The sequence below is a fragment of the Dermacentor silvarum genome, chromosome 1 (assembly GCF_013339745.2).
Source record: "Dermacentor silvarum isolate Dsil-2018 chromosome 1, BIME_Dsil_1.4, whole genome shotgun sequence".
NCBI lineage: Eukaryota > Metazoa > Arthropoda > Arachnida > Ixodida > Ixodidae > Dermacentor > Dermacentor silvarum.
This window is the reverse complement of record NC_051154.1, coordinates 79945768-79957148: the sequence shown is the minus strand read 5'-3', so window position 1 is coordinate 79957148 and position 11381 is coordinate 79945768. Positions and strand designations below refer to the sequence as shown.

General features: G+C 46.2%; 1 protein-coding gene across 1 annotated transcript; it reads right to left on the bottom strand.

Moving 5' to 3' along the window:
- Positions 1–424: 424 nt before the first annotated feature.
- On the bottom strand, positions 425–10680 carry LOC125946665 (uncharacterized). The gene is made up of 2 exons (XM_049670468.1): positions 10591–10680; positions 425–1034 (listed from the first exon to the last, which is right to left on the bottom strand). The coding sequence occupies exons 1-2, from the start codon at positions 10668–10670 to the stop codon at positions 797–799; spliced, it is 318 nt and encodes a 105-aa protein (XP_049526425.1). The 5' UTR covers positions 10671–10680; the 3' UTR covers positions 425–796.
- Between the last annotated feature and the right edge of the window lie 701 nt (positions 10681–11381).

The window sequence follows — 11381 nt, the reverse complement described above, 5'->3', positions numbered from 1 at the left end:
TGCGGCTTGGCACAGAAATGCGTTAGCATTACGTCGCACCTCTTTGCGGTCCCGGATTCATGATTTAAACTGCGTTCACCGCATTGCAGTGTGTTCTTCAGGAGCTTACTCGACACACGTCCTGCCTCTTCAAAGAGTTAAGTGCATGTGACGCTGGTTCGGCACACCACCGTCAGTTGCACTATGCGTGTACATATACATATGCGTGTATGCATACATACACACACGTCTAAGCTCTCCCATCCTCTCTCCACGTGACCGGTTTCCCACACTTCACACACACACACTTTTTTCCACTTTGGCATTCCTACTGCTAACGAATTATTAAATAAATAAAACAGAAGGCCTTATGAGATTATGACTTGCGCGTTAGTACTTTATTGACTACTGTCATCCAAATAATGTTCAGTAAGAGGCGCTTGCTTCGAAGCTCAGTGTACATCCAGATACCTATATGCGTTTAAATTATAGATCATAATTTCCACCGCTTGTGGTCGCAGCCGCCTTTGGCCGGGAACTGTAGAAACTGGCGATACCAGCGGGCTCCATAGCGCTCAGCCCGCTTAATTCACTAGCTTGCCGCCGCATGCGAGGAGGTTCGCGTGTTTTGTTCAAGGTGATAATAGCGTATGTTGGAATAGCGATGTTATTTGACACGAGAGCGCGATGCATTCGAAATACAGCTCACTGCGATTTTCTCTATGCCGGCGCCTCCTCGCCCGTTATCAATGTGTCTAGACCCACGCCGAGTACTATGTACGATAATTTCACGGCGGGGCGCGAACTGTCTGCTTGATCAACTCGCTGGGAATCCGCCGAGCGCGAGCAGCGTTGCCCCGGCGAACAGGAAGCTCGCAGCTCTCGGGAGGCTGAGAGACACAGCTGCCGCGCTATGCGCGGAGGCCCCCACGCAGTGGGCGCGCTGCGAGTCCACTTCTCCGCGGATCCGCTGCTTAGCGCGCTCGTCATCTTCGCAGCTGCTCAGCTTGGTGACGCGTACCAGGCAGCGACGGAACATCGCGTCCACTTTGTGCCTGCGTAACGAACGAGAGAACACCAGTTAAGTCGCACGTCGGGCAGCAGCATCCGTGAAAGCAAGCACCGTGTGCTGGTTGCGCCATTGGGTACCGTATGCCAAACAAGAATACCTTTATTTTTACAGCTGTCAGCCTCTGGTTGGTCGGGATTTCTCTTGGGCTCGTTCTGTGCTAACCCCAAAACAGTACCGTCACCAAGCAGCCGCGGCCACTCAGACTGACCTCGAATGGCAGCTGGAAAAGTGCTTCGTCGTTGAGTTTCCGCGTAACAGAATTATGTTTTCTAGTATATTTGAATTACAATCCGAAACTATCACCTATGCAGCTTGTGTGTAAGTCGTACTTGACCAGTTGTCTGACGCAGTTTACTTTGAAAAATTCAATCAGTTCAATAAGGCACTTGCGCTTGGCGGAGGGCCTTGGAGAACGAGGGTGTATTCTATACTTCCACACACGTGCGTGCGCGCGTGGAGTACGTCGCACTGGGTGGTGATGCTTGTCTAACGTCGTCTAACGCCGGCAACAGCTTCGCTGTACATCCGGTTTTACAGGGTGGAATGTAGGCGGATTTTTTCTTTCACAGATCTGCATAGGATAACAAACAACAGGCTTGACTAAAATATAGCAAGGAAACACCTATCTGCCAGACTTTTAACGACGGTCACACGTTAGTTAAGTGCTTTTGTGCATGTATTCGTGGTACTGAAATAGAAAACATACAACACCAAATTATGGAAATCTTTTGTAGGTTATAATTTATGTACAACCGTGAGCAAAAGTATACAGACCACGGATTGGCCGAGAAAAACGCTGCATTTATCCGTAATTCAGACGCGCATACTTAAATTAACGAGTGCACTGGAAAATTCGCAATGGTTTTTACCATGATGCGCTTCGTTCATGCCTACGTGCAAAAACCCGTTGTCATGGTAACCGTCGCCAGTGGCAGATCAGCTTCACAGTAATATTAAAAACATTTCAGTCTCTTTGTTGAGTGTTGACCTGGAGAACATCTACAGCGCTTGATATATCACCAGCCGGTTCGACATACGATCTCACCTTAATGTTTGCTGATCTCGACGCAAAATTCGTTCTCTATGGCATATTCATTTTAATGTGGACGGCTCTTGATTCGGAAGGACGTTGCCACGGTTCCTTCTCAAAAGCTTTGAATGTCCCTGAGGTGCCTCAATGGCGTTTCACGAAACACACGCTCAATGAACGATGTTTCTATGGTAATTTGTCTTTGAAATTGCCGTGTAACGGCAGAAGTGTCTGATCAATATCTCTGTGCGTGTTGTTCAAGAAACCATCAATATTCGCGCGTGGCATTAATATACGAATAAGGCCCGTTGCCAACTTATAAGGCATAATGCAGTTCGCAACATACTTTTTAATGCATCTTATACACGGACCAGAGTGTGCGGTCTAGAGCAGCACGGGCGCTATAAATAACAAGCATACATGGATATTTGTACTCTTTAAATGCGCTCTAAACGTTATTGTGAACATTTTTCCTAAACTAGAGTTGGAAAGAAATATAAATGCGCTCGGAACCATGTTATAGCCATCGTCGTGGGCGAGTGTCGCGACTGTTTAGATTCATACAACAGACCCAATCCTGGAGTATTGCTCAGTTTGCTCTTCTAGCTTAAAAGTGACTCGCTGGAATCCATACGTGGGAATACTAGCTGTAACAGTCAGTGACAAATGAGGCAATGAACAGAGCGCGCGGCTATACCGGGTTGGATATAAAAGCGAAAGGTCATGCCACAAGGGGAGGTTATCGTGCGTGGGCCTTTAGACTATGTCTGCGCATTCCAGCCCCGGCTGGTACTACCTGTTTTCTTTCTTCCGTTTGAATACATTTTATTGCGATAGCAATTATATGGACACTCAAAAGCAGATTTCTGCCGTCGGCGTCGCCGTCGCCGTCGGCGTCGCCGTCGCCGTCGCCGTCGCCGTCGCCGTGAGGTTCCGTATGACGTCATTTGGAGATGAAATCGTCGCCGCGCGCCGAACGCTGTATGTGCGAGTGAAAGGGCGCGAGGGGCGCGTCTTTCACGGGGAGTGAACGCACGGCGGAGAACAAACGCGCGTTCTGCGCCGTGCTCGCTTAAGGGCTGCAGAAGTAGGCGTCTCTTTTCTCCTTTACAATCACCATATATGTAGAGCAAACGCGCCTTCTTCGGACGCGCGAGAGGCCGTGGGGGAGGGGGAGGGAAGGGAGGCGACGTTTAGCTGCGGCACCAAGTGCCTATTTATATCAGAGGCTCCAGCAACAGTCACCAACGCCGCACGCATTTTGAGCTAACGCGGGCAAAACGCCGATGGCGTCGACAACAGTTCTGCGTGTTGTTGCTACCAAAGCCGCTCACCTTACTTCGTATGACATTGCTGTGTTGCTATCGCATTCATTGCTTCGCCCTTAGGGCGAAACTGTGACATTTTTTTGTTAACATACAATTAACATTTTTACTTATTCACTTTAGACACGTGTTGCTATTGCCAAATTGAGGCCGAGCAGTGGCGAAGTCAAGTCTGTTTAGCAAAAACCCAGTTTCACCATTTTAGAGATATCCATTCGGAATATACAGGGTGTCCCAGCTATGACGCAGCACGATTTAAGAAAAAAAAAAGAGGAACGGCGTTACGCGAAGCAAACCTATTGCGTATTGTTTCCAGTACAGTGGAGTAGCCGCCAGTAATTTTTTCGTTACTTAGATTTAATTAGCTAATTGTAATATAATTATCTAACTCGAGAAGTACTGTCCCAATTATCAAAGTGTCAATGAGAAGATTGTAGAGCAACATGAAGAACTCCCGATACAGCTTTCTGTTGTTCAATACGTGCTACATAAATGTGTTTTTCCGCGGGTGAAAGGAGCCCGCGAATACATGCAGAATTGCAGCGCGACTGGTCGCTCGAGGCACTTTGCGTGCATTCACGGGCTTCTTTCACGCTCGGAAAAACACTTTTATGTAGCACGTACTGAGCAACAGAAAGCTGTATCGGGAGTTTTTCATGTTGCTCTACAACTTTCTCATTGCCACTTTGAAAATTAGGACAGTACTTCTTGAGGTAGATAACTAATTACAATTAGCTAATTAAATATCAGTAACGAAAGAATTACTGGCGGCTACTCCACTGTACTGGAAACAATACGCACTAGGTTTGCTTCGCGTAACGCCGTTCCTCTTTTTTTTTTTAATTGTGCTGCGTCATAGCTGGGACACCCTGTATATATAAATGCTACGAAGTACATTGACGCTCCAGGAAAGTTTTACAAAAGCGTCCCTCTAGCAGTCCGGGACCATCTCAATTGAAACTCCAGTGCCTTTCTTAGCAGATTTTGTGGGCGGATTTCTTGAAAGGCAAGGTCCTAGTCATAAGATTTATGCTAAGCAGGCACGACTTCACTATTGCTTGACTTCAATTTCGTGATTACAACATGTGCCCTAAAGTAAATAACTCAAAGGTTAATTAGTGAATCTATTTAATTAGCAACGTGGACATAGCGACTTGGTGTGCTAATAAAGTTCGATTCTACAGGTAATTCACCTGAGCGGTTCTAATTGCGTTATCGGCTCCATTAGAGTTTTTCTTAAAGATCTGGTCGAATTCAAGCGAAAAACCCGGCAAAATCCCATGTGTCCGCAAATAATCCAGAGCAATGCATTTCGAATCCCGGCCGCGGCGGCCGCATCTCGATGGAGGCGAAATGCAAAAACGCCCGTGTGCTTGCGTTGTAGTGCACGTTAAAGAACCCCAGGTGGTCAAAATTAATCCGGAGCCCTCCACTACGGCGTGCCTCATAATCAGAACTGGTTTTGGCACGTAAAACCTCAGAAAGAAGAAGAAGAAGAATGCATTTCGATGGCTTCTATATACCGGGTGTTAAAATTGCCACAGGCGATTTTTAAAATTTCCGTAAAACTTAAAAATGAACACCCTGCATTTTGACAAAAGCCAGAGATTAATTATTTGCGCATAACTGAAGACTACGAATAAAGAAAATCAATTAAAACAATAACAAATGAAGGATGCAACACAAATGTTTAGTGGTTCGCGCAGTTATTTTTTTTTAAAGACCATTCATACAACGTTCAACGAATCGCCCATGGTGCCAACTACACAATCAAAAATAAAGGAATCTTAAACAAATAGGTCTCTGAGGATGCCTGCGAGTGGTCACAAAACGTGTACCACGTGTTTCAGCGAAGATTTTAAGTAATTCTTAAACAAAATGCAGCCGTGATACAGGGACTTCTTTCTGGCACTACTAGCGCCAGCAGACAGTAAGTTGACATAATCACAAGCTCTCTCTCTCTCTCTCTCTCTCTCTATATATATATATATATATATATATATATATATATATACGTGTCTTGCAAAACACTGGTGGAATCTTCTAAACTAATCACATAAATGTTAATTATTGTATATATATATATATATATATATATATATATATATATATATCATTAACATTATTATTATTATTTGTTTACAAGATTCCATCAGCGGTTTTCAGGACACGTGCATGTATAGTAGGAATTCCGGGTTTATATACTACCAGCTTCTCCGAGATATTCATCTCCAAAATCTTCGTAGCCCATCGTCTGCTCCATTGTTTTGCCTCGCATTGCGCAAGGAAGGCTTTCTAAAAAAATAAGCGGAACAATTATGCACTTCGTCGTAAGTTTGTCGGCATTTTGTCGACTCAGACTGAGTCGACTCAGTCTGAGTCGATGCGCCTCGAGCGCTGATTGGCAGCGCTCAACGCGCTGCAACACGCTCTGAAACTGTAACACGTTCCCCAAAGTAAACAATTAAAAAAAATATCGAATTTTAGTAATTTGCTATGATTGTCACACAGTTTACGTGTGTTGACGCGAATATTGCGTTACCGAAAAGATCATCTCTCTTTAAATTTAGTGAACTGATTTAGGTGATCGCTAAAGTTTTCTCTGAAACACACTGTTTGTACAGTAAGGCCCTATTGAAATTGGGCGACAAGTTGGCCACTACTCTCCCCAACCGCGCAAGAAACATGTCGTTGGCAGCGTTGTCACACAGGAGGACCAACAAATGCTGGAAAACACGTTCTGAAGGAGCGCCACCGACTAGTTGAGAGAGAAGCGTGCCAAACCAACACCATCTAGATAATATATTTCTAGGTGGCGCTGGCTAATAAGACTAAAGTTATGCAATACAGGCCCTTTCACCTTATACACGCGTATTTTTCCCTATTAGAAAGTCAATATTCGCCACAACAGCGCGGTGCGTTTATCGCGTTTGCCGTGTTTTGCGCGTGGCATTTGGCGCCCGTGCTCGTGTGGCCAGAATGTATAGTGTAATAAGCCGGTCTTTAATCAGGAGTTTGGCGCGTTGACTGCGGTCGTTGTCTTGTATTACTGGTGGACTACAGACGTATAGTACAGAACTGCCATGCATAGTATAACAATATTACATGAAATGGATATAAACAGCAGGAGGCAGAGGAGAGGGAAAGAGGTATGGTGTGTCAGGGCCAAAAAGAAAACATCGATAGATAAAGGTAAGCAGAGATGTAGGAGAAGTAAGCAGAGGTAGGGAGTTCACGAGTAGCCACGTATAGATAGGTAGGTCACGATGATTTCGGCGGATAATAACCAAAGGCTGCGGAGGCGCAATGCTGCCACATCACAGTCGCTCGGCCGTATAGTACGAGTGATATTTTTTTCCTCTTTTTTTTTGTGCCTATACGAAGCGCACTTCATAAAAAACATGCCTAATAAGGGCAGCTGCGGGACCTCGTCTACCAGTCATGGAGCGACTGTACGGCCGCCTTCAATGCTATGTAAAGCACAAGAGCTTTGCGTTCCGAAGTACGTCTGCGCCATCTATCGGCAGACGTGTGTCTGACACAGCTCGCTTCTAAGCATGCGCTGTGAAATGTCAAGGTTGTGGGTACTCGCGCGTCTCGCTGCTCGATTAAGACGGCCGCAACGAAGGGTGGTGGGGCCCGAGAGGTGATGCAGACGTCATTAGCCGCTGCTGAAGCCACGTGACGGAGGCTGTAAGCCATGCAAGAAGGAAATAAAGGAGCATTATGTCACGAAGACAGCATTCGCAAGCCAGCTCTCCGTGAAGTTCATCCCTTCCGCTTTTTTCCTCCCAAAAACGTCGGCCCGACACGTGACCCTGTGCTCGGCGGTCTGGGCCCAGCTAAGCAACCATAGCCCAGCGTGCTTGGTTCCTGGTAGGTCTTAATTGACTCGCACTTGTTTGGGGGTGCCCCGACAATCACTCTGGGCTCATTTTCTACCGGCATGCTCGTGGAGCTTCGGTCATTTATTGTAACATGTGCACTTACAGTCTTCATTGCTACGTGCGAATGCGGCAGCCGCGGGTTGCTGTCGCAGCCGTTGTCTTTTCGGTAAAGCGCATGTTGAGCATGTTGGTGGAAGACACCATAGCTTACAATTACATTGTCACGTGCTGTACCGACTTTTTCTGGCTTCAAAATGATCCCATGACGCTCCCTCCAAGTTTTCTTTTTTTTTTCTTTTCCTTCACCCTGTAAGTACTAGCTGTAGCTACACCAAGTCTTGGCTTGTTGAATACGTTAGAGGTAGAGCTGATTGCAATCCAAGTACAATCAGCGACATTCGAGTGCCGCACAAGGCTCGGCACTGCATGCAAGAGGCCGGAACAGCGATGGCCGGCCACCCGAAAGCGTACGCTAAAGAACATGCTTGCTCCAAACTGCGACGCCTGGTAAACCGACACCGCTTTTGCTCATAGAGACCGGGGCGCCGGAAGCAGCGCAATCCGAATTAATTGGTTCGCGTGCAAAGCGCTACTCAGTCGCGCATGGCCCGGCTGTTCACGTAATCTTGGGTTCTCGTATACCAAGGACATATGATGCAGAAATAAGAGGGATTTTTACCAGTTGCGAATTCGTGCACAAAGCAGGAAATCTGTTTATCGAAGATCACTCTTGCTTAGTTTTGTCTGGAGAGGCGTAGAGAGGCTAGGAAGTGATGAGAAAAATTTACAGTGGCTCGGAAACTATTTTTCATAATTTCACTACGAATAAAATACTCGCACATTAGGGTACATTAGAAGGAGCGTCTCCAGGCAGCGTTGCGTATGCCCAAACGCCCTAACTCCTTTTTACGTCTTCTGCGTCCTTTTTTACTCTCTTTGCGTTCTTTGGTACGCCTTGCCGATAGTGCCCCCTACAACCTTATTCCTCTAAAACTTCCTGTTTCATCTATCGGCCGGTAACATTAATTAAGAAGCCATCTGTATAATCGCAGCATGCTCAAAAACTTAAGTATGCTGCGACCGACTATACTGTGACTTTTTCACCAATATTGAAAGTATAACGCTCTTTCTTCAAGCGTTTATTTAGGCCACGCTCCAATCCCTTGTATAATTTAATCGCACCACTATGCAAAGTATGAAGGCTTTAAAATGCCATATATAGCAAGGCCCTGTTCAAGTGGCACGTTCAATACAACGCGGTTGGCTAAAGACCGAATGCAATTTTCTGGTATAATTATACAGTTAACCTTGCCTGTACTGCGCTGGTCAGTGTAGTTAGGCCTCTCTAGCGCTGTGATTTCACACTCGGCTTGTGGCCGCCATCGACACGAATCATGCGTCAGAAAGGAACAAAGACTGGTGAGGATAAATATTGTTCCTGCCCCGAGTGTACGTTTTCCTGGACCAAGTTCTGTTATTACACTCGGATATCGTTCGCATTTGCTGTCGCCAATAACTGCGCGGTGCTCGTGAGTGCTTACAGTCAGGTTCACTCTTTTTGTTGCACTATTGATGTTTGCCTCGCAATAGGCCACTTTGATACGGTGATAAAGCCGTTCCGCTTCTGAGCCTAAGGACGCAATTTACTTTCTACCTGTCGCTGCGGCTGCATCTCGACGTTAGCAAAGTGCACGTATACAGTACGGTACCACTGGTTAAGGTAACATATAATTAGTAATACAACTAACATAACTTGAGTGAATTATCAACCTCATAGCAAAAAAAGTGCTTCGTGGGACGCATTACGTAGACATTTAGCAGTAAAAATTGCCGAAGTTCTCATGTCAAAATTTATCTGTAATCGTTCCCGAAGAATTAATTTGGTGTTCCATTTAACAGTGGACTATACTGTACAATACCAGCAAAAGGTTGCCTAACCTTTTTTTTATTATTATATTATTATTTCTTCTTATATTTTTTAATAATTATACTTCTGCTAGAAGTGTCGTTTTTATATATGCCGCCTTCGAGATAACCACAATCGAACATGCCTCTACTACCAGCACTGCTAATTTACAGCATGCGTGCATTTGGACTGTGCCAGCAGCCACAACGGCGGCAACACGATAAAAGTTTCGATTTTAGCGAACTTACGCCGGTGAAGTAATTGTTTCCGTAGCTCCCACGAGAACCCCGTTATTCGGAATTTAATCGTCCGGCTAGATAATTTCGAGTGCAGGCTTTCGAACTGTTCGAATGCATTAGCCCTCGAGGCTCAGTAATGCAGACGATATTGCGCGAAAATCTATCATCTGCGTAGGCAACTGCGTGAATTGCTCTAGGTCTAGAGGCCACCACCTTGGACATTCATATGATAAGCATTTAGCTCTCCCAACTTTATACAATTGTTGCAACTAAACATTTTTAAAGACCCAGCGGCTGACATTGTGGGATACGTGTGAAAGGTTAATTGCCCAATTGCACAAATGTCCAGGTAATTATTGTCACCTATGCTCTCCTTTAGGTTGCTATATTTCGTATACTTATACAAAACGTTAACATAACAATACAAAAAATTAATCAATGCTCTGTAGCAGATATATGATCATAATGATGTCTTCTCTGCAGAGCAGCACGTCGTGTAAAAAAGCCACCTATTAGAAAGCACGTGTCGTTTTATAGCAGATGCGCAAGTTCAAAGATATAGAGGGAATCGATTTTTATCCAAGACAGTGGCTGGAAACAAATTTGTATAGAACAATAGGGAATCAGCATAATACGTTATTTTGTCGCTTTTTTTCTTTCTTTTTCTTTTTTAATGGTTTCAGCGCTTGGAAACTGCATATATAATCCAACTTCCCGTCCGCTGGATATTCTCTTACGAAATACCACCAGTCTTTTCTTTCCCGTGATCTTCGTGTTCTGAGAACTGCAGTATTAAGTACGTAAGCGGCGTCTTCCCTTCTGCGCGAACAAGTAATTCACGCTAAATGCTCCGCGAAACGGGGGCTAATCAAATCACTCGATTTTCTTTTCCATGGAGGCTCCGTGTTCGCGCACCGTTTGTCTGGCCCTCATCGGGCTTCCTTCGAGAACGGCGCTAAGCTTGTTAACTGCAAGCGGGCGTCGTTTATTGAACACGGCACTTCTTTCGTTCTTATTTTCTATGAGAGCCATTTCCATCCGCCCGGCCCTCCCTCGCAACTAGCCTTCCTCAACAGAGTCTCCCTTCCTTTCCTTTTATTCCTATTTGCCCAACTGTCGCTTTCCGAGCAGCCATCCGACAGAGGCACTTACGCGCAAATTCCTTCGGGCTTGTCCGAGTAGACGGCGGCCTCCTTCCAGCACACTCGAGCCTGTTTCAGGAAGGCGCTCATGTTGCAGACCGGATCTGTAATGAGACGCCTGTCGTATGCACTCGCCGCAGTCCGGTGCGCCGCCGGATTAGCCCATCCGCCCAAGCGGCAGCAATCGAGCGTCTACTTAATTAAAGTCGCGGCGGCCAATCGAATGGTGACCGTCGTTAGCGTTGGCCATTACGCTTATAGCGGAGATGCGCGCGCATCGCGGAGCCGTCGTCGCGGATGTCGCTGGAAAGTTGCTCGCGAAGCGGCCGAATGTGGGGGCAGCGCCCGGAAGCGATTGCAGCTTCCGCTTCGGCGCCTGTCGTGCTCTGCTTCCCTTCAGCTGCTGCCTGCAGGGTGGCTACAACACTCGCGCGCAGCGCCGCCGGCCGTTTTCGCCTGCTCTGTCGAGAAAACGAGCACGACTGAACGTGAACGGGTTCAATGTAGTTTTCTCTTATGCCTTCCGTAGAGTCTCTCTCTCTCTCTCCCCCCCCCCCCCCTTTATGTGAAACCGCGAATGGTTCGTACTACTTTGCTACGTCCTCTAAGCTTTCTGCAACACTAGAACATACCATTCGCCGCAAATGCAGGTGAACGACAGTGCCTGAGTTCAGTTGGCTTGCGGTTGCAGTGGGCTACACTTTTCTGGCACAGACAATATATCACATCAGTCGTGCCCCATGCTGAGTCAATAGGGCCACTGTTTTCACAAAAGAGTTTTCTGCCATGATAAACTGAAGT